The following is a 24,288-nucleotide window of genomic DNA, read 5'->3' on the forward strand; positions in this document are numbered from 1 at the left end:
GAGTTTCTAATGTTAAAAATGTATCGCATCACGCGAAAGTTCCTGCTTTGCGATGCAATAAAAAGGAGGCTCCATAGGAAAACATGGGTGTGAAAAAAAATTCCAAAAACGCAGAAAGATAGGACATGCCGCGATTATTTTTTTTCACGCCACATCGCATGAGTGAAAACATTGCAAATGTGAAGGAAACCATTGGTTTCATAAATCTGCATTTTCAGCCACTTTCGCATCGCACGGTTTTATCACGAGTCTGCAGGCCGCCCAGAAATGTAATGCAGCGGGCTGTGTATTTGGGCAGGACACTCTTGTTTCTTTGGATCAGGAAAAAAAAAAGCTTATGTTTCTCTGTGTAAGGCCTAATGCCCACGGCCGTGACGGGCTCCGCAAGCGGAATACCGCAGTGGAGCCCGTCACGACGCCCCCCAGAGACCCCATACTTACCTCCGGATCCGTCGACCCGTATGATGCTCCGGCGCGCATACGCAGTAGAGCACATGACATGCCGGCAGTGTCATGTGACGCACCGGCGGTAGGTGGGGAACCTTTTCCACACTATCTTCCGCTGTGCTACACAGCGGAAGATAGCGTGACGGACGGCTTCCATTGAGCATAATGGAAGCAGTCCGCGCATACGCCCGTGGCAATTAGAACATGCCGCTGGTGAGTACGGAAGAATTCATGGGGCGGAATTCCACAGTGGAATTCCGCACTGTGAGCATTGCGTTATTAGGTTCAATATTGCGCTATTAGGTTAGCTAGAACCTAATAGCTGTGGGGCAACGCGGCGGATTTCCACCACGTGATACGCAGCGGAAATCCGCCCGTGGGAATTGGCCCTAAAACTTCACTAAGCAGCCTGACAAGTTCAACAGATGAGAATGTAGTGATTACCGCCAGCTGGAGGAGTTGGCCACAGCTTTCAGGCTGCTGCATGCGAGTGCAGCCTAAATGTGACCCAGCCTTAAATGGGTTATACCGGAATCCCAAAAGTTATTTCCTATCAGCAGCACAGGGTAAGGCATTTTTGTGCAGCGTTTAGCGCTGCGCTAAAGCAGTACAAGACTCCCATTCATTCCAATGGGGCTGTTCACACAAGCGTCTTCAACGCTGCGCTTTGACAGCGATGTACGTTTTATCTTTGGCCTTTCCATCCGTGCGTTGCCCATTGAAATGAATGGGCAGCGGTAGCGCGGCTGAAAACATGGCATAACTTGGTCCCATGTTTTTGACAGCGCTAAATGCACAACATTAAAAAAAAAAATAATCACCTACCTGGCACCGTCCGGGTCCCTGCCGCTGCTCTCCAGAGCTCCGGGCAGGCTTCCCTGGACTTGGTATCTCCAACAGAGCATCTTTTGCTTGTGACTGGGTTTTAAGACTCCGCCTCCAGCAAAAGATTGCTCTGATTGGTTCCTCGAACGTGGTCTCAGCCAATCAGAGCAATCTCTTGCTGAAGGCGGGGTCTTGAAACCCAGTCCGGACTGGTGAGTATACTGCAGGGGTCCCCAACTCCAATCCTCAGGGACCCCCAACAGGTCATGTTTTCAGGATATCCTATAGTAAGAATGTGGCAATGTCTGAGACACCGACAATAATTACATCACCTGTGCAATACTGAGGAAATCCTGAAAACATGACCTGTTGGCGGTCCCTGAGGACTGGAGTTGGGGAACACTGGTATACTGTATTTTCTGTCCTCATATCTGCGGGCCGTGTGGAATCCGGTGCTGCAGGATTCTGCATATCTGCGGGCCCATGGGCATGAGGCCTAAGGGCTCTTTCACACAAGCATAAGCGTTTTTACATTTGCCTGCTGGCCCCGTGAAAACGTGTGAATGGATGTTTTTCCGTGATCACGGCCAGCGTTTTCTCACCCATTCCCACGACTGTGAGTGGCATTTTAGCAAAAAAAATATGTTGCACTCTGGAAAGCCCTCGCTCTGCAAAAATCCTCGGGATGTCTTCCGATGCCTATATAGAGGCACCTGTAAGCTTTTCGCAGCATTGGACGCTGTTAAAGTGCCTCCCCCTCCCTTTTCCTTCCCTGCTCCCACAGGAGTCTATGGGACCCGCTGGCATATATCGGGCAAAAGATAGTTCCAGATCTTTTTGGCCACCTTATATACGCCGGACGTATTTCGGTCACGTATGTTCTATTTTTAGCGAGTTGACGTATTTACGTGCCGTAAAATCGCCCGTGCGAACGAATGCATTGAAAACCAATGCCTCAGACAGTCATGTACATACGGTCGGCCATGAAACGTGCCATATATGCGCCCATGTGAATGAACCCTGAAGCTGTAGTTTTTGCGGCAGTCTGTACACTATAAAAACAAGATGTGCCCGCAGATTGTGGAACTGCAGAGTTTTTTCCCCTCTCCATTCAAATGTTAAAGGGGTTGTCCCGCGCCGAAACGGGTTTTGTTTTTTTTCAATAGCCCCCCCGTTCGGCGCGAGACAAACCCGATGCAGGGGTAAAAAAAACAAAACGGATAGTACTTACCCGAATCCCCGCGCTGCGGCGACTTCTTACTTACCTTGCGAAGATGGCCGCCGGGATCTTCACCCACGGTGGACCGCAGGTCTTCTCCCATGGTGCACCGTGGGCTCTGTGCGTTCCATTGCCGATTCCAGCCTCCTGATTGGCTGGAATCGGCACACGTGACGGGGCGGAGCTACGAGGAGCAGCTCTCCGGCACGAGCGGCCCCATTCAGAAGGGAGAAGACCGGACTGCGCAAGCGCGTCTAATCGGGCGATTAGACACTGAAATTAGACGGCACCATGGAGACGAGGACGCTAGCAACGGAACAGGTAAGTGAATAACTTCTGTATGGCTCATAATTAATGCACGATGTATATTACAAAGTGCATTAATATGGCCATACAGAAGTGTATACCCCACTTGCTTTCGCGGGACAACCCCTTTAAGGCTTCAGTACATTATATGGTATATATTGTATATTAAATAGTATCATTGAAAAACACAAATCATCCCACAAGAAACATGGAGTGAATATAATAATAATCTTTATTTATACAGCGCCAACATATTCTGCAGTGCTTACAATATGAGAATATAACACAGTAGGGGTGAGGGTCCTGCTCCAACGAGCTTACATACTACAAGTAATGGGGTGATATAGTGGCCATATAGTGGGATGCGCAAATGTGTCTGCAACACGCTAGGAGATGCGTGGACCACTGCGTAATTGTGTACAAAAAAGAACACATCTGGAACGCTTCAGACTAATTAGCCATTTCAATCAGTGCATATTTTTTGCTGCTCACAAATGCACATGCCTTGTGAGCAGAAAAAGTACAGTAAAACATGCCGATGCAAAAAAAACATTGTTTATTCCGCAGAAACGCTGCGCTCATCTGCACGCAAATACGCATACGCCCGTGTGAACGGGGCCTTACTGCAGGGCAAGAGAGTAACACTTATTACACCAACACATCGTTCAGCTAAACCTGCAGCCTGTCAGCATCAGGACACACAGCACTCAGTGAGGAGGCTGAGCGCAGAGCCTCCAGCAGAGGGCGCTGAGCAGGAATCTCCTTAGCTGTAGCCTCCACAGCTCACTGGTGATGACGTAGAACGGATGCCATAGAGGGTCAGTCCGTGACTGTGTGCTTACGGCGTGTCTATGGCAGGACTGGAGGAAAGTGGGGAGATCTTGTTCCGACGCGGAGCCGGTCAGGTAACGGTCAGTGTGCGGCTGTGGTGTAGTGGCAGTGCTGGGGGGCACGGCTCACCGCCTGGCAACCACATGGGTGCCAGCATAAGTGCTGGGACTTGTAGTACCTGCAGTAGGAAGCTGTACTGGCCCTCCTAGGCCCTCTCTGATGACTCTATTTACTATCTCATTACACTAGGGTGTGTCTTTTATATATACATATATGCGCATACAGACATAGACACACTTGTGTGTACTTGTAGTCTATCTCCATTGTTCTGCCCCATCACTATTAAAGTCCTGGAGCTGGCACCCTATAATGGGCTCCGTAGCGCCACATGCTCTATATCTCCCATACCCTGCAGTGTGACCCTATGCCTCTGTGTGGGTAGTGTATGCAGCTCTGCCCATACACAACACATTGCTTATGGGTGATGATGCATATTTAACGCCACTATGAGATGGAGAATGTATTTCTGGTCCGCATACACGGATCATAACATTTAGGCCTGGTTACACGGCGATGTGTCACATGACCGTTCCAAAGCACCACTTGCCTATTTTCTAACAGCCAAATTGCAGTCAAGTGGCCGTCATGTGAGAGTCACATTGCTGACAAGTGCAACTTGCTACCGGCAGCCCAAATCAACCAAGTTGGCTTATCTGGGACGGTTGTGTCACGGGTCACAAGGCTGCAGCATTGTCAGTCGTTGGACGCAGCGCAACGGCAAGTTATAGAAAGAATGCTCGACTTTCAGAGCTGTGGTTTCACTATTTAAAAAAAAAAAAAAAAGCCAAAAGACAGGAAGTGTCGTGTGACTAAGGGCTCATTCACACAGGTGACAATCGGTTCACTTTTGTGCGTTGCGAGATCTATAAAAGTAGATCCCAACCTTTTCAATGGGTCTGTTCACATGGGCGATATTACTCACACTGCGAGATATAAAAACCGCAGCATGTTCTACTTCTAGGTGATATGTGATTGTTCCCAGCAAGAGAAACCAAGTAATCTTGTAGATATGATACCTTTTAATGGCTAACAAAAATACATGATGTTATAGCGAACTTTCGGGTTCTTCTTATCGGCCCTTCATCAGGCTCTGAAACCGGTTGGGATGGGACACAAATCTAGCATACAAATGTGGCGGCACGGGAAAGGGACACTCGCCGTGCAGAAGAGCGCATATCTGTATGTTCTATCCTCGTACAAGACAGAAATACAACATACTGCGGTTTTGGTATACCGCACTGTTGCTGCAGTTTTTATTGCCATGTTAATAGACCCATTGAGAAGGATGAGTTCTACTATTGTGCGTCTCGCAGCGCACAGGACTTGCACGATTTTGTCTGTGTGAATGAGCCCTTATATCGGTATCTGTGGTTAAAACAGTTACCTGCGACCAAAATCCAAAGTTGGGTTTTCTGCAGCTGTCTTGTCAGTCGTGTTACCACTTTGTCGCAGTGTAGCCCTAGCCTGTTACCACTGACAAGTGAAGAGCATCTTGTGCCAAGTCAGGGGGGGGGACTATATTAGAGGACACACTCACAGGGACGTCCACTGCAGATTTTCTGAGTGGAATTTTTAGGCTTCATGTCCACGGCTAAAATACATTTAAAAACCGCAGCATTTCTCCCGCACGCGGATCCGCGCCCCATAGGGATGCATTGGACACCCGCAGGTAGTTAAATACCTGCGGATGTCGTTTTCCCCTGAGGCGCGGATTGCATGTGCGGGAAAACACCCGCAGCATGCTCCATTTTAGTGCGGGTCTCCCGCAGGCTTCTATTGAAGCCCATGGAAGCCGTCCGGATCCGCGGCACACCCGCAGCTGAATTTCTGCTCTCTGGCGTGGGAGAGCAGGAGGTAAAAAAAAATAATAGACAGCACGGCGCATGCGCGCGGCACGCTGCTGGCGTGCTAAGAAGATCCGGCTGAGACGGAGGGCAGATCTGCAGCGTCCGGACAGGTAAGTAATTCTTTTTAGGCCTCATGTCCGCGGGAAAGGAGGGACCCGCTGCGGGATTCTGCATGAAGAATCCGTGGCGGGCCTGATTTTCCCCGTGGACATGAGGCCTGACGGTAGCAGCATAGTAGATGAGATTTAGACAAATTTCACACATGGCAGAAAAAAATCAGCAGAAAAATTGACATGAGGTGCGGGTTTAAATCATATCACTTCATACTGCAGATTTTCAGTGCCATTTTCACCCTTTCAATGCTGGAGATTTTCACCATAAAATACACGGCAAAAACGGCACTCTTTGTTTTTTGCTCTGAAAAATGCCTAGCAGGCCCGCCTTGTGAGACCTATTAGGCATCCTGTCCACAGGCCATATTTCACTGCGTTACCCATGGCGATAATCTGCACGCGGGTAACGCTGTGAACACTTTCCATAGTAAAACTATGAAAAGCGCAGCCCGATGTACGCGAGCGGAAAATCACGGCAATTTTCCGCTCACGTATAAAAATCGCGGCATGTTATGATTAAAGGGGTTGTCCCGCGATAGCAAGTGGGGTTATGCACTTCTGTATGGCCATATTAATGCACTTTGTAATATACATCGTGCATTAAATATTGGCCATACAGAAGTTATTCACTTACCCGCTCCAGTGCTGGCGTCCCTGTCTCCATGGCGCTGACCAAAGCCGCCTTCTCCCTGGATTAGACACGCATACGCAGAAGACCTGTGCGGCGCGAGCACGCCGGAGCGGCCCCTTCAGCGCAAGCGCGTCTAATCCAGGGAGAAGGCAGCTTTGGTCGGCGCCATGGAGACGGGGACGCCAGCACCGGAGGGGGTAAGTGTATAACTTCTGTATGGCCAATATTTAATGCACGATGTATATTACAAAGTGCATTAATATGGCCATACAGAAGTGCTTAACCCCACTTGCTATCGTGGGACAACCCCTTTAACCTATCATTACTGATAGGTTCATTGCAGAAAATTGCCACTATTTGGCGTTCTCCTGTGGTGGGAATACGCTACGCCCGTGGACAGACAGCCTTAGGGTACATTCACATAGCAGTATAAAGAGGTGTAAATATCCAAATTCCAGACACTAACTCACAGATTTTCAACAGACTTCTCAAATTCACATGTGGATTTTGATGGAGATTAGTCACAGATTTAGTATGGCTTTTGAGCCTCCCATTGGCAGAAAATTCGATGGAGATTCCTCATGAGATCCCTATCAAGAAGGGTCAAGGTTCTTCTTCTTTTGCCTTAATTCATATTTGAAATCATCCCACAGAATAATCTGTTGTATAAACATCAACACTTAATTTCCATTTAACTGAACGGAAGGCAGATTTAAGCACATTTGGCGCAGTTTGTGATGCAGAATATGCACTGAAAATACTGTCCATTCCCAAGTCTGCTGTGTGAATGAGGTCTTGGTACGTTCACATCGACGAAATTTCAAGGGGAACGTGTATTTGAAATCTGCGCGTTTAACTGTAGATTTTGGACGTTGATTTACTTTCAGGTTTGCAGTGGATGTCTGATTTCATGTGGAATCTACGTGAAGTAAGTGGTGTTAAGCTAAACCATTTTCAAGATCTGCACTTTAAAGGCGTTGTCCGGGTAGTGGCTGATGGGATGCTCCAACCCTGCTGCTGCCCGGCAGGCACTGCCTGGAAAACCCCTTAAGACATAAAACACGGCTTTCCAATGAAAACAATGGGACACGGATATTACATGTGAACAAGACCTTAGGGAGCAACTGATCAGTCAGTTCTTCAAGTTTATGTGCTGGAAGCAGAAAAAATGGGCATGTGTAAGGGTTCTGGGCAAGTTTGACAAAGGTCAAATTGTGATGGCTAGACAATAGTGCCCATGCTGACCACTTCCGAAAGTGCTTACAGTGGGCACAAGGACCTCAGAACTGGACTATGGAGCAATGGGAGTGGTCTGTTAAATCACACTTTCTTTCCATCATGTGAACGGCCAGGTGTGTGTATTACCTGGGGAAGTGATGGCACCAGGATGTACTGTGGGAACAAGACAAGCTGGCAGAGGCAGTGTGGGCAATGATCTTCTTGGAAACCTTAGGTCCTGGCATTCATATGCATGGATGTTCATGACACATATCTTACTATTGTTATAGGCCAAGGCAATATTAGGTGGGTGGATTTAATGTTATGGCTGATCGGTGCGTTTAAAGGGGTTTTGTTATTAGCTGAACCCTAAAAAACGAGGGTATGCTGACCTCTCCTGGAGTCCGGGGACATAGCTGACAATCGCCTCCGGTATTCCGCACAGTCAGATGGCAGAAGCACGTGACCGCTGCAGCCAATCGGAGGCCGCAGCGTCATATCCTCAAACTCTTGGAATCATGGCACTCGGGATATGAGCTCTTATGCCAGGAGCACAGACGGTGACACTGCAGCCTCTGATTGGCTGCAGCAGTCACGTGCTTCCACTGGCCAACTACCTGGAAGTCAATGCTGAATACCGGCGACAACTGTCAGCTGCGGCCCGGGACTTCAGGAGAGGTGAGGATGCCCTTGTTATTTCGTTTTTGCAGAGCTTAGCTGGGGGACGGAGATTTGTCCTAATGCCAAAACCCCTTTTAAAAAGAACAAGAATTCTCTGTACCGATGCGTTGGGCACGTTTCCAAGTTGTCTGCAACATATTTCCTGGTGTCAAAAGTAGCTCTAACTTGACTCAAAGAAAGAAATGTTGATGCTATGAGGGGGATTTGCTTTCATCTAACAGCATTTTAACAGTTTTCATTTCTCTTAACAGAGCGATGATTCAGATATCTGGGATGATACGGCGTTGATCAAAGCTTATGATAAAGCGGTGTCGTCATTCAAGGTTTGTTCTGTGCATGGCATTATATATAACTTTCTCACTTTGAAGAGTTGTTTTGTTTCTATGGACTGAGCATATGTGAACGTAATAGACTCGGTACCATCTTCATAACACTTCGCTGTCAGATATATATTTAAAAAATAGGTTACATATCACAAAGGTTAAAAAATTTTTTTTTTAACCTTTGTGATATGTAGTGTTGGTTAAAGGGGTTGTCTGGGATAGGTCATCAAGAGTTGATCAGCAGGGGTATTCCACTTGTTGAGTCACTGACCTCTGGGCCTGCTGTCAGTGTGCGCAGCTCCCATTGAATTCATGTACCAAGTGAGGTGCTTTTCCGCACTGACGGTAGGCCTGGCAATTACCTGATCGATAAGGATCCCAAGTGGCTGACCCCAACCGATTTAACTACTAATGACCTTCCCTGAGGATAGGTCATCAGTAGTTAAGTCTCAGACAACCTCTTTTAATAGAGAAGCAGTGTTAGTAAACCGAATCTGAGAAATCCAGAATAAGTTGTGTGGTAAGAATGTGTATAATGTATCCCTCACCTTTTAGAAGGCCCTGAAGAATGCACATGACTGTAATATGGAGACTGAGTCACCAGAGAAGAATACCAAGGCAAAGCGGAAAAATAACAAGAAAAACAGGAGCCGGAAGAAGACCAGTGCTGCTCCACTGAAGAAGGTAGTGTCTTCTACATGCACACATTTATGTGAATGAAGAATACTTTTTACTGAGGAATTTTCAGATATTCTAAATGATCAGACACCTTATGCACACAGATTTAATTTAACTGAACTGAGGTTAGGCTCTGTCCTCATGTGTTATAGATTCCATCATAACAAATTTCATTGACTTACAAAGCGGTTCGTTGGGTCTTTTTGAAGCGTCTGTCATTTTGATTGGAAAAATAGACACAGGTATAAGTTCCTAAAGATCACACTGAAGTTCCAAGCGCCTCTTGTGCCGCAGAATGTTTAGGCAGCAGAAATGCAGTGCTAAGCTCTTGCTCATGACCTGAAGGTTGAGTGTAATCCCTGCTTGGTTCAGGTAGCCGGCTCAAGGTTGACTCAGCCTTCCATCCTTCTGAGGTCAGTAAAATGAGTATGCAGCTTGGTACTCATTTACTGACCTTTCGAAGTAAAGGAAAGAAAATTCTTCTCTCTGGGTAACCTCAAGAAACACCTTTTCCGAGACCTTCAAGAAGGAGGTCTAGTTTGGTTCAATGTCTCCTTGAATGAGGTGGAGGACAACTCAGTGGTGATGTGAAGTAGTGTTTTATTAGACAGAACAAGGTAGTGCAACACGTTTTCGAGCTCTCACTGCTCCTTTCTCAAGCACAAAACGAATGGTTATGAATAGAGATGAGCGAACGTACTCGGATAGGCACTACTCGTCCGAGTAATGTGCCTTATCCGAGTATCGCTGTGCTCGTGCTCAAAGATTCGGGGAGCGCTGCGGAGCGGGGAGCTGCAGGGGAGAGCGGGGAGGAACGGAGGGGAGATCTTTCTCTCCCGGCCGCTCTGCCCCGCTCCCCGCTCCGACTCACCTGTCAGCAGCGGAGCGCCCCGAATCTTTGAGCACGAGTACAGCGGTACTCGGATAAGGCACATTACTCGGACGAGTAGTGCCTATCCGAGTACGTTCGCTCATCTCTAGTTATGAACAGATAAACAAGAATGGGTAAGATATAGTAAAGACTGTTAAAGAAAACCAGAAGTATAAAAAAACAATAACAAGTGGCAAAAAGGTAAATTAAGGAAGAGGAAAAAAAAAACAGAAGAAAACATCAGTATTACAGTACAACAAGCAAAAATATTTTCTTCTGTTTTTTTTCTTTCATTTACCCTTTTGCCACTTCACCTCATTCCAGGCGACATTGAACCAAACTAGACCTTCTTCTTTATGGTCTCAGAAAAGGTGTTTTGTGAGGTTACCCTGAGCGCAGGATTTTTCTTTCCTATACTTCTACTTGTTCTGGGGGCCTTTTTAGCTTCCCAGCCCTTACTCCATGCATGCTCTCATTTGATGTCCCTAATACGGGACAGGGTCTCCCCTTTCTACACCACTCTGACTGCTCTACATATTCCAACCACCACACACTGCAAAGCACCACAGGTCCATTTGGCTACGATCCATAGAGGTGCTGTCCCATCTAGGTTTTACTTTAAAGCCAAGATTCTAACTGCAATCTAGCCAAAAACAGAGCCTTAACCCCTTCATGACATGGCCTATTTTGGGCTTAAAGGGGTTGTCCCGCGGCAGCAAGTGGGTCTATACACTTCTGTATGGCCATATTAATGCACTTTGTAATGTACATTGTGCATTAATTATGAGCCATACAGAAGTTATTCACTTACCTGCTCCGTTGCTGGCGTCCTCGTCTCCATGGTTGCCGTCTAATTTTCGCCGTCTAATGGCCAAATTAGACGCGCTTGCGCAGTCCGGGTCTTCTGCTCTTCTCAATGGGGCTCGGTGTAGCTCCGTGTAGCTCCGCCCCGTCATGTGCCGATTCCAGCCAATCAGGAGGCTGGAATCGGCAATGGACCGCACAGAAGAGCTGCGGTCCACGGAGGTAGAAGATCCCGGCGGCCATCTTCACCGGGTAAGTAAGAAGTCACCGGAGCGCAGGGATTAAGGTAAGCGCTGTCCGGTGTTCTTTTTTAACCCCTGCATCAGGGTTGTCTCGCGCCAAACAGGGGGGGGGGGGGTTGAAAAAAAAAAATTAAAAAAAACGTTTCGGCGCGGGACAACCCCTTTAAGGACGCAACAATTTTTGGCGGATTTTCTTCTCCATTTATCAAAAGTCATAACTTTTTTATTTTTCCGTCGACGCGGCCGTGTGAGGGCTTGTTTTTTGCGTGGCGAACTGTAGTTTTTATCGGTGCCACTTTTGGGTACATAGACTATATTGTAAAACTTTTTTTTTTTTTTTTTTTATGATAGCAGGGAGAGAAAACGCATCAATTCTGCCATAGGTTTTTTTTTTTTTTTACAGCGTTAATCATGCAGCATAAATGAGACATTCCATTTTTTCTGCGGACCGGTACGGTTACAACGATACCAAAATTCTTACATTTTTTTTTAGGTTTTCCCACTTTTCTGCAATAAAAACCCTTTTTTGGAAATCTTTTTTCTATTCTAAATTGCTGCATTCAAAGTCCTATAACTTTTTTATTTTTCTATGTACGAAGCTCTATGAGGGCTTATTTTTTGCGAGACGAGCTGTAGTTTTTACTGATACCATTTTGGGGTACATACGGCTTTTTTGATCACTTTTATTGCGTTTTTAGTGAGGCAAAATGCTAAAAATTAGCATTTTGCCTCAGTTTTTTAGCGTTTTTTTTTGCGTGCACAGTCAAAAGCATGTGCAACTTATTGTACGCGTCGTTACGGACGCGACAATACCAAATATGTGGGGTTTAATTTTTTTTTTACCTTTTTTTTATGCTAATCTGAAAAAAAGCATAAAAAAGGGGGTTTTTTTACATTTATTTTTTTTTACATTTTTTTTTTTTTTTTACATTTTTCTTTTCTTTTTTTTACATAATTTGTGTCCCTCTGAGGGACTTGCAGCACTGTGCCTATGATCGCTGTCATAAGGCATGGCAGAGCTACTGCTCTGCCATGCCTTATCGCTTATACAGCGATCATAGGCATAGGCAATACAGGACGCCGGTGTCTGGCGTCCTGTTGCCATGGTGACAGGCCGGGCTCTCGCGATGACATCACGAGTTCCGGCCGAAGACACAGAGGGAGCCGCGCTCCCTCTGTGAACTCTTTCCCTGCCGCGATCTACTTAGATCGCGGCAGCGAAGGGGTTAACAGCAGGGGGCGCATCTCCGATGTCCCCCCGCTGTTGCAGCGGGACGCCGGCTGTAACTGACAGCCGGCTCCCGCTGCGGGATAGCGCGCGATCATATGTGATCCCGCGCTATCTCCAGGACGTAAGTTTACGTCCTGTTGCGGGAAGTACCCCACTGCCAGGACGTAAACTTACGCCCTGCAGCGGGAAGGGGTTAAAGGGGTTGTCCCGCGCCGAAACGTTTTTGGTTTTTTTCAATAGGCCCCCCGTTCGGCGCGAGACAAACCCAATGCATGTGTTAAAAGAAAAAACGTTTAGTACTTACCCGAATCCCTGCGCTGCGGCGACTTCTTCCTTACCTTACTAAGATGGCCGCCGGGATCTTCACCCACGATGCACCGCGGGTCTTCTCCCATGGTGCACCGTGGGCTCTGTGCGGTCCATTGCCGATTCCAGCCTCCTGATTGGCTGGAATCGGCACACGTGACGGGGCGGAGCTACGAGAACCAGCTCTACGGCACGAGCGGCCCCATTCACCAGGGAGAAGACCGGACTGCGCAAGCGTGTCTAATCGGGCGATTAGACGCTGAAATTAGACGGCACCATGGCGACGGGGACGCTAGCAACGGAACAGGTAAGTGAATAACTTCTGTATGGCTCATAATTAATGCACGATGTACATTACAAAGTGCATTAATATGGCCATACAGAAGTGTATAACCCCACTTGCTTTCGCGGGACAACCCCTTTAAGTTTTTGGTTACTGAAGTGCTTTCATGCCAGGTCATGTGCGATACGAAAGGATTAAAGCAAGCAATTGCCATGTATATGCCATAGAAAATGGTATTTATGCACTACAAAATATGACTCTACATACATTGTATCTACCTATTTATGGTATTTTAACATTAATTTCAGGCCGCTTATTCTTATTTTCCTGCTGTATATTATAGTGGAGAGTTGGGGACTCGTGCAGTGCAGTCTGGTCAGAGGACGGCAACTTGTATCCAGCTACCATATCTTCTATTGATGCCAAACGTGGGACTTCTGTAGTCACTTATACTGGCTATGGGAATAGCGAAGAGCAAAGTTTAGCAGATTTGCGTTTCCCAGACAGTTCAGAAGGAGAAAGTGACCCAAGAGATGCAGTACAGGTAAGTATATGCATAATGTCTACTCTCTTTATTTAGCACATTGGATGAGATTGATCAAAATTTGTGCAAAGAAAACGTGATGCTCATGTTAACAGGTGTATCTTTTAGTACAGCTGAGCATGCATGACTTGTGAATATAGAGGGGAGAGAAAGCCACTGCCTGGAATCAGGGCTGGCGTTAAGAGCGGCAAACTGGGCAATTACCCAGAGTCCCATCCTCAAGCAAGTCTACCAATGTGCAAGTGTACAGACAGGTTGTGGCACCCTCCCTGAGCAATAGGGGTCGCATGTGTGGGGCCTATAAGCTAGAAGGGCCCCTTTCACCACTAACATGAATTTACAAATAACAGTGTGCTGTCTTCTTCCTGTCATTGCAAAAGACCCCCTGAGCTGTCTATCGAAAATTTCTCAGTGGGCTCAGTGTGTGATGTGCTGCCCCTTCATAGCCCTCCTATTTATGCTCTACATGCTACAGGGCTCAGTGGCCATAGAAAGTTTACATTGACTAACCCTTAAACTTATTGTCTTCACTGCTGTGTGTCAGCAGCATGTCACCTTTCCAGCAGTGAAAGGGTTTCAGCCTGGGATAAGACAGAGGTTCCATCCTTGGCCTTAAAAAAGGCTCTCAGAGGCTCCTTGTGTGTAGAGTTTGTTGACTACTAGACACCTGTATTACTCAAAGAGATTTCACCCAGTTGAGTGTGATAGGGGGTGCATTATTGGAATGTGAAAAGCTGGATAGTCATATTGGCGAATTTTCCACCACCTGGGGCGTTCTGACCAGACTGTTAGGAGGTGTTGGGACCAGTGGATGCGTGAGGGTACACACACAAGGCGACCGGGCTCAGGACCACTGGTAGAGAGGATCAATTGATCGTCCAAAAAGCAGGAGTACCTCCAAGTACTTTGAAATCATTTCCAGGTGCTTAGCTGAAGGACGTTTGGTTTCATGGCACCCATCACATGTACTGCGTTTGACACCCACCCACCATCAATGCAGTTTGCAATAGTGTCATGAACAACGAAACTGGACTGCTATGGAGTGGAACCAGGTTGTCTTTAGCAATGAATGCAAGTTTAGTTTGGACACTGACAATGGCTATGTTCATTTCTGGAGACCTAGGGGTTGAGTGCCTCAAACTAAATGCGCCCAACAGGGTACTAGAGCCTCCATACCTGTCCGTATCACATCTTGTATCCAACCTAGAAGCAGTACAACAGGGTACTAGAGCCTCCATGCGCGCCCATATCACATCTTGTATCAAAGCTAGAGGTGGTACAACAGGGTACTAGAGTCTCCCTTCAAGGGGTTAGGTTTCTGCAATAAATGATCCTTTTGCTCTGATATTGTAATCCCTTGCTTTGTGTGTGATTGTAACGTTGATATAAGTACCATTCGATTCCGACATCTTCTAGGGAAGGGATTTTGTTTTATTGCCTTTGTGCATGTGTGTAATTACATATATACGCACTACAATAAGTTTCAGGGGAAAGTCTGGCTGCCCATGGTTCCCTCATTTTTAAAATCACTGAAAAGCAGCAGTTTGCCAGAGGTTTTGTTTGTGCTGGGCAATGCATTTCTTAAAGGGGCTCTGCCTGGTATCACAGCCCCTTTTAAGTTTTCATTTTAGGTCATCAAGCTGCGTTTTTTACCCTCTTCCATACCGCAATTCCCGCTATGTTCTGATAATGCTCACTATAAAGTTGGTACTTGTAGTCGGCATGGTGCGATGGTAATGTCCATCATTATATAGTGGGTTTTTTGCTCAAACAGTATGCCGGTAATAGTCACAGTGTGGAGGTAATAGTCACAATGTGGAGGGGGCAATATTTAGTCCTGGTATTTGATAACTATAAATGCATGTGACTAATTATTTATTTTTTTATAAAATCCTAGCAACACCCCTGTAAGTACTCTAGTGCAATGCTGCGGCACTCTGCACGCCACATCCTGAATATCTTGAATGTGACTGTGTGGTGTTAATAGAGTATTTCAATATTTAGGGGCCCCGTTTCTAATTTTGCCAAGGGACCCGTTTTCTCTAAAACCAGCCCTACCAGGGACTTCTGGCAGCAGCTTATATCCTAAGAATAAAACGATTGGGCAATGGAAATACAAACCCAATCCTTTAGTCTTCCAGTGAAGAGCAATAAGGCCACCATATATATTGCACGTGGAGGTGCAGTATGAGCCCATATAGATTTCCTTGGGTGCCATAGTGCAGAGATAGTCATGTGCCTTTATAGCAGATGATTATGACAACATTACAATGCCTCTATAATCTATTTCTCATCAATAGAAGAATTGGTATTTACATTGTAAAATGCAGTGAAATCTGTAAATATCTCATTTAAGTGTTCTTGTTTAAGGATGTGAATGGGGATGAACACTCAACAGATGAAAGTGACAAGTCCTCTGGAGCTTCTCACAACAGAGATCAGTACAGAGCAGCGGCAGCAAAGGCCTCCCACTGGAATCCTCCCTTCCCACCAGCTCCACCATTTATGCCTGGGTTTGGACAGGTAAGCGTTACCTGGTAGGTCCTATCAACACCATAAACTAAGTTCATGGGCTCATGGGACACAGGCTATTAAGTGCAAGGTCGGTTATTATTTTTTCTTTGATACTTGCCTGCTTCGCCATTCTGTCACTATCCAACCAGGAAGTGTGTATGTGTGCGCTGGCACTGAATGTCGAGAAGAGTTTGTTGTGTACACCAAGTGCCAGGTAAACTCCCGGACTCATCAGTCCCTGTCCTATGAGCCTATAACTTTAGTTTATGGCGCTCTTGAAACCTGACAGGTACCTTTTTCAATTAACAAATTTCCAAACGTGGGTTTTTTTTTTGTTTGTTTGTTTTTTTTAGTATTCCATATATTAGGCTTTCCAGATGCTGTATGTAATGAAGACTTGCTATTTTGTGTTTTGCATGCAATTATTAGTATCCTTCTATATAAATGATATTTTATGTATTTACAGCACGGAGAGAAATCTAGTCAAGCAAATCCCTTTCTTCCTGGATGGCCTCCATCATTTCCTCCAGGGCCTCCTGTAAGTCATTAGCTTGTCATGTTACTCAGGGGAGCGAGAGAATACAATATAAAACCATCCATAATCTACATTAGCTGCATCATACACCACATGTCTAACTTATTAGTGGATCTGATGCTGAAGGATACAACACTCCTGAGATGCCTGATAATCAAAAGGTTTTGTTAAACTATTTTCTGGGATGACAATTTTTGCAGTGGGGTTTAATTATAAATGTTCATCTTCTACAGTTCCTACATATCACTGTAGATAGACACTGCAGTTTAAGTCTCAGTAGGAGATCTGTCCGTGTGCTAGACTGAGGAATTATGTGCTGACGTCACTGCTAAGGTCTTCAGCGCTTGTGCAGAGCGTTCAGCCTAACGGACTTCACTGTCGGATAGTGAGCTTCTCAGCGCTTCACCTTCTATGTGAAGCGCTGAGCAGGAAGCGTTTATACTGAACGACAAGCTTGTGATTCAGCGATGGTTTATATGCTGACTGAAAACCATTAATTACCAATGGTGAACGAATAGTAAATGACTTTTTTGCATTTCCTCTGAATGATTATCGGTCAATTTTGTTCATTTAATTGAATTTTGAGTGATCGTCGTCCCCTGTAAATGACCTTTTAATTTTCAGCTCTTATCTCTCTTCTCTTGCACTTCGCTGAAAAGGTGTGGGAGGAGAGACAGAGAGAAACTGATGGCCCTTTTACACGGGTCGAAAGTAAGGTAAACGACTGCACGAGCACTGACGTCGCCGATAAGGTTGGCAGGATTTGTGCAGAACATTTAGACAAAGACTTCTCGCTGGATTGCGGGCTACTCGCTCAGCGCTTCGCCTTCTATGTGAAGGGCTGAGTGAGGAGCATTTACACGTAACGAGAAGCTAGCAATAGTTTCTCGCGAATAGTGAGCGATTTTATTTTCCACATATTTACATTTTAACGATTATCGCTCAGATTCGTTCGTTTGAATGGGGGTTTTTTGGGGTTTTTTTTTTTATGAGCGATGATCGTTATGTGTAAATAGGCCATAAACGGTCAGTCCAGCTTCACCAACAATCTACTATTGAGATTTGGATGGCAGTTTCTATATACAGTGCTATGTAGAGGCTGCAGAAGACAATCTACAAAATGTATATTTGAACCTTGTTGCAAACATAATTGTCAGCTCAAATACATGGATTTAAGGAAAACCATGCCCCTCAAAAGTGCACATAGCTTATCCTGAGGATAACCCCTTTAATAGCAGTCAATATCTGATCGGTGGGGTCCACTGCTTGGGATCACCACCCAACAGCTGATTGAAGGGGTCATAGCGCTTGTGGTAGCATTGCACTTCTTCAATGTTTGTCTGAGTACAGTCCTGTGAACCTGTGCAGGCTTCTCCCATTTACTTCACAACAAGTCTGTAGTACTGGGAGCAGCCAGTATATAAAATGCGGCATTCTGAGTACCCACCGGATTGAACTCTGATGTAGACATTGAAGAGGCTGCAGTGGGGTTCCCGGGCAGCGGACTTCCAACAGATACTGATGTCCAATCCTTAAGCATTGATAACCCCTTTTAAAATGGTGCTCCTTGGGGAATCTGGGGACACCACCTCTGCCTGGGGGCTATAGGTGCACTCTGGATGAGGCATGGCAACTTCTGGTAGACATTATGTGCTGTGTTCACTTCTGCTTTTTTTAGAATTTCTAGTATTTCTGACTGCAAGAAAAGTGCAAGACTAGTCTTGCTAACAAAATACTGGAGCCCTAATGGACGCAATTAATAAATGGATGCACATAGATCCTGCACGGCTGTCCTTTCTAAACAAGTCATGATGCTGATGTGAACACTGCCTTATGGGCATGGCAATAATTCATCAATAATTAAAATGGGAATGAAGAGTGCAGTGTGAGCCGACATGTAGAGGAACACGGTACTTTACATAAAACAGTTCAAGCAACATTTTCTAGAACTGTAGCTTTAACTCTTTAATGCTAAAACTGCCTAACGCAAAGACTGTACATAGTTAAAACTTGCCCAGCTGCGAATAAATGTAAAATTACTGATAGTTGACCTTGGAGAACTGCTGACGATGCTCTTAGTCTGTTATTTAGTTAGCTTGGAGAAATGGAGAACAGAAGATGTTTGTAAAAGGAAATGGTTAGATGCAAAAAGGATGATTGGAAACGGATATGTGATTGATCATGAAACCTTATGCTTTGTGTGTCTAGCTTATCCCTCCTCCACCTCCTATGGGTCCTGATGTCGCTGAAGATGATGAAGCATTGGGAAGCATGTTAATTGCCTGGTACATGAGTGGTTATCATACTGGTTACTACCTGGTAAGTGGAATATTTTTACTTCTTGTTACTTTCCTGGCAACATTGGTTTTAGTCCATAGATGTAGAAAACATTTAGGTTGTGTTCATACTAAATTTGTGCTATACATTTTTTGATTACAGATGGTCCCCGACTTGCGAACAGGTTCCGTTTCAGGAGCCTGTTCGCAAGTCGAACAAATGCTTGTATGGAGCGGGATCGCGGGTATCGGATCCCGCTCCATACAACGTCGGGTTCAGGCTGTTCTTACAGCGGGCACCCGGCAGCAGCAGTTACGACGAGCTGCGCCGCTCGTCTGAACTGTTAACACTTTAAATACCGCTGTCAGAGCAGGTAAGAAACAGCCTGCACCCGACGTTCAGGGGGCCCGTACAGCGTCCCACGATGAGATCGCGGGACGCTGTGTGGTTGCTAGGCAGCCGGGGACCTCCTGAAAGGCCCCAGGGCTGCCTATGCAGAGTGTCCATCAAGCGCACGGCTTGATAGGCGCTCTGCATAGACAGCCCTAGGGCCTTTCAGGAGGTCCCCGTCTGCCTAGCAGCCGCGATCTGAACGGACAGGCTTCTATTAGGCTTGATAGAAGCCTCTCCGGTCCCTGCACAGTATGATGTTATGCCATAGCATTACATCATACTGTGCAGAACAGATTGTTCTCATCTTGCGAAATTTGTAAGTCGAATGTTCGCAAGTCGGGGACTATCTGTATTTATTTATTTTTTGCTAATCTTAAACTATTAAACATGTGACATTCCCATAGATTACTGTCAATTTAGACACTTCTGTTTTGAATCTTTCTGACAACCCAAAAGAAGATCGAAGATTCAGTTGTCGCTATCGCTATCTGGCACCATCTCTTTACGAGATTATGTAAAATTGCAGCATTCGCACAACCTTTGTGTGACCTAATGACTCTGCAAACAATAACGCACAATGTTCTCAACACTCCAGCTGGTTCTAGTTATACAGCATGACGTTACCTTTACACAGGACGACTGTCGGCCCGAATAATCATTAAAGAGAACGAATTCAAACAATAGTTGTTCAGTTAATACCTGGCCACCGACATCGTGATAAGCTATAAGTCGCTAGTCATGTCATATCTGCTTACCAAAATAATAGATGCTGGTTAATCAAGGCATCTGGTGTAAATTCAGTTCATAATTGAAGGACTTGTGAACAAATCTATGAATGATATATCAGCAAACAACTAATGAACAATCATCACTCTATGTAACAGCAAGCAAACAACTGTTATACTTCTCAACGACTTTTCTGAGCGACTATCAGAAGAATAGCTGTCCCAGCTCATATGACAAATTTACACACTCAATGCAATGTGTACTGATACCAACCAGAATAAGACCCTCAGCCATTATGAAATGTCTCTAGAAATTCAGTCCTTATATTAGGATGTAGAAACCCAGATGTACTATGTTTTGTATCATGCATAGGATGTATAAGCTAAAGCTCTGGTTCCATCAATTGTCATTGTCTTTTAAGGGTTTAAAGCAGAGTCGAATGGAAGCTTCATATGGAAAGTATTCACATCCCAAATAAAGCAAACAGCAACATGTGAGTATTACTGTATTCAGTACAACAAAAAAGGGGACACCGTGTGGAATCGGCTTACAGGTGCACCTCTCTAAGAAGCCGGTTACTTTGAACGGACAATCTCTTAGGCCTATTTAGGGTGCTTTTAGATTGAACGATTGTCGTTCAAAAATCATTCAAGCAAGCGAAAGTGAACGATGGTCATTCAGTCTAAAAGTGAGACAACGGCTAAACACCGAATGAGAATCGTTGTTGGCTCGTTCACTTGTCGTTTCGTTTAGCCAGCACTTGTTCAGTCTTTCACATTCATAATGGGAAAGACTGAATGATCGTGAACAGTGCTCAATGGTGAATCTGCCGGTCTAAACAGGCTGTACAAGAGCAAACAAGCTAGCAGTGATGGCATTCGCTCATGCAAACGAGATTCGGCTTATCTAAAAGGAGCCTTAGGCCTCATATCCACGGGCATAATTGAATCGCGGAATCCGTATCGGTACCCGTGCGAATGATCCACAGTTCATCATGCTCCTAGGCCGCGGGTATTTAAAAAGACGCAGCATAATCCATTCTTCTGCGTATCCCGCAGGGACAGCTTCCATTGAAGTCAATGGAAGTTGTCCGGTCCACGGCATGCCCACAGCTGACACTGCAGACGTGCCGCGGATCCTGCGGAAAAGTAGGAGATTTTTAAAAAGGCATGACGCATGCCTAATGCATCCGCCGTGCAGAAGAAAGAAGATCCGCGCTGCGTCCAGACAGGTGAGTAAATGTATTTTTTGCCCTTATGTCTGCGAGCACGGCAGGAATCTGCTGCGGAATTCCACACTCAGAATCTGTGCGGGTCCGTGAGCATGAGGCCTTAGGTGGATGTGTGCGTGTTGCATCCAAGACACTGTGTACATTGCACGTCCTATTCTGATTTGTGAAAGTGCAGCGATTTTTCATTTTCACACACACCATCAGTCTATGTGAAAAATCACTCATCTGTATAGCCTCATAGGCTACAATGGGTTCTTGTACTGTATATGGAATAAATGGATTGAAAGTAAACCCATTTGAGTGGGCCCTCAGTAAAGGTTGTAGTAATTGTCCTAATGTTGTTCTCTCTGTGATTGTGTTCTATGTTGATTAAATGTAACTTTCTTTTTGTTTTCTTTGGGGTGTCCTCACAGCTGCCATCTCTCCCAGGGAGAGGACAGGACTATCATCAACAAGAGGATTAACATTTTTCTTATTTTTTTTGTTTGCTTTTTTCCCCTATTTTTGTATTTTTCTCTTCATCTGATAGTTGTCAGCAGTTGATATGTATGGTTATTTAGGCATCTTGTATAATTGAACATAACGCAGTCCATTCTGCAACTATTTTGTACCTTTTTTTTTTTTTTTTTTTTTTTTTTTAACTGGTTGTCTATTTACAAATTATCTTTTTTAAATGACAGTAAATGGGTTGAAGCAGCTAAACAATTGGATACGTACGTGCCCTCCTCAGCCCTGCAGCTCTCCAGGTCTCTGTTGGTAGCAGAAGTCAGGTGACAGCTGCCTGCCAATCATAAATTGCAGCATCACTGTTCCAACATCCTAGGGCCCAGGATGTGCGTGCTGATGTCGGGAGATTTGTCTGTGACCCTCTGATTAGCAGGCAGCAGTCACCTGACTTGCATGGTCAACAGACGGGGAGAATCGCAAAGCGTTGGGTCTGGAGAGGGTAAATACCTATTTGTTGTACTGACATTTTTAACCCATTTGGCTCTTATTTTAAAAAGTTAATTATAACTGGACAAGTCCTTTTAAAGAAGTTAACCCTTATCTAACAGATGAAGGTTGACTAGCTGATTGGTGGGGTTTGTGTTTTGAAGCACTAGGCTATATATGGTAGTCCCCATTGAAATAAATGAAGTGACGGTGCGTATGTTCAACTGCTGCTCTATTCATTCAAAGACCTTTTCGGACCCCACTTCCTGAGATTGGTGGGAACCTGCCCCCTGGGACTCAGCCAATCAACTAGTTATCACGTCTTCTGTGAATAGGAGAACTTCTTTTTGTTAGGAAAACCACTTTTTTGATGATGCAAATAAAATGTATTCAACAATATCGGCACATTTGTATAATAACTAGAAAATGTGAATCCAGCAGACCAAACCAGAAACTGCAAATGAAATGAGAGGGATGTCCAAAGTCAGGAACCTCCTAATATTTTAACTGCTGGGATAATGTTTCCAGCACACAGGAAATAGTTGGTGACCGACCAACCATAAGACACTTCTAAATTGTGTCCCCATCTGACAGCCGAGGGAAGGCATAGTCATAGCTTACCCTCATAGGGTATATTATAAAGCTATTACAGGTGTCAGGTGAGTGTAGTCCTAGCCCAAGCATGTGATATATGTAATAACTCTGGCCTTGTATGGCTTATATTATGTATTAAAGTATCATTTCAGAGAGATCTTTGGACTTCTATCATATTTGCAGACCCTTCCAGGGGTTCTTACCTTATGTTGTATGCAGTATTTGGAGTACTTGGGTTTTGTTCTGTGGGAGTTCTCCTTAGGGACCTGCTGCCATGTTAAACGTTTTTGATTAATCTCTTTAAAGATCTTAACCTTTCTTTAAAATGTATACTGTGTACAAAAGGTTTTTTTTTTCTAATAAAATGAAAACTCTTGTCAGCTTGTAGTTTGTTTAATTTCTGTCACTTTTTAAACTTAATAAAATGTGTCACCAGCCAGACCACTCCGATAAAGAGCATTTTATTGAAGCCGTTTATGAAGTCATTCAGTGGAGCCTATTCAGAAGTCTTTGTGATATTTAGCAATAGTAACTGCGGAATCACTTTATAAAGAGCATTTTTAGATGGATGCTTTTTATCAGTGCATGACAGAATCGCTTTAAGGCTGTATTCACACAGGCAAGTGGGATGTAGATCAGTGAAAATATGGCTTGGAGGAACTTGCCTGAAAGCAAAGTGATTGTTGCAATAGGAATGGCCCAACATCTCATCCCTAGGGAATCTAGCTTGTCCCTAGATGGAAGGTAGGAAAGGACCTGCAGCAGAAGGAAATGCCAACAGGGCTAGGAAAAGGCACATAACGGACAGAGGAGTCCACAGCCACACCAGACACCACAAGCTGAACAGGGGGGATTCATGCGTTCACCCAACGGAAAGAAGGGATTCGGGCGTCTGCACGCGGGCAGAAGGGATTCGGGCGTCTGCACGCGGGCAGAAGGGATTCGGGCGTCTGCACGCGGGCAGAAGGGATTCGGGCGTCTGCACGCTGGCAGAAGGGATTTGGACAGGACAAATGCCTCAAGTCCAACCACCATCAAACAAAGGAAACAGACAGAAATAGACTCTGGCATTCAACCACTATCAGACGGCTGGAACAAACAAGATACAAATCGGGCATCAGATGTGTTACTCAAACAGGACAAAACACAGACCAGACAAACATCTGAACAGCATGCATACAACAGAATAGCCAGCATCCATTTGAGAGTGGGACTGAAGTACAAATTTGTTATGGCTTATTGACCAGCTATGGGAACCACCTTCCTGTTCCACTTCTTGATTGAGGCTGGCATGTCACAACAGTATTTTATTAATTTACATCTCTGGTTATTTTGGGTTTGGAGATCCAGTGGACAGTCCTATCTGTGTGTGACTGTGTGTACAGGGATAGGGGTGAGTCACTGATAGGACCGCGCACCTGCTCTATAACATAATGCCTGTGGAACGGACTGCATTTTCAGTGTGGCAGTTTTCCTTTAATATTGCACATATGAAGTATGCAGCTCCAACTGAATTGTTGAATCTCTGATTTTTAGAATACAGTTGTATAATACTGTCTATGTACAACATGTTCTCTTCCAAAGCATGCAAACTTCTGCTATTAGATTAACACAAAACTACTTTG

The 24,288-nt window shown here is 45.1% G+C and overlaps 1 protein-coding gene across 2 annotated transcripts; it reads left to right on the top strand.

Annotated features, from left to right (window-relative positions):
- Positions 1 to 3,596: 3,596 nt before the first annotated feature.
- Positions 3,597 to 23,043, top strand: SMN2 (survival of motor neuron 2, centromeric). 2 transcript variants are annotated; one of them, XM_066602929.1, is made up of 9 exons: positions 3,597 to 3,708; positions 8,430 to 8,501; positions 9,057 to 9,185; positions 13,260 to 13,460; positions 15,831 to 15,983; positions 16,441 to 16,512; positions 18,718 to 18,828; positions 20,327 to 20,398; positions 21,550 to 23,043. In XM_066602929.1, the coding sequence occupies exons 1-8, from the start codon at positions 3,649 to 3,651 to the stop codon at positions 20,381 to 20,383; spliced, it is 855 nt and encodes a 284-aa protein (XP_066459026.1). In that variant the 5' UTR covers positions 3,597 to 3,648; the 3' UTR covers positions 20,384 to 20,398; positions 21,550 to 23,043. The 2 variants fall into 2 exon arrangements, with proteins under 2 accessions (XP_066459026.1, XP_066459027.1); XM_066602930.1 differs by having other exon boundaries at positions 3,597 to 3,702.
- Positions 23,044 to 24,288: the final 1,245 nt, after the last annotated feature.

The sequence above is a fragment of the Eleutherodactylus coqui genome, chromosome 5, assembly GCF_035609145.1.
Source record: "Eleutherodactylus coqui strain aEleCoq1 chromosome 5, aEleCoq1.hap1, whole genome shotgun sequence".
NCBI lineage: Eukaryota > Metazoa > Chordata > Amphibia > Anura > Eleutherodactylidae > Eleutherodactylus > Eleutherodactylus coqui.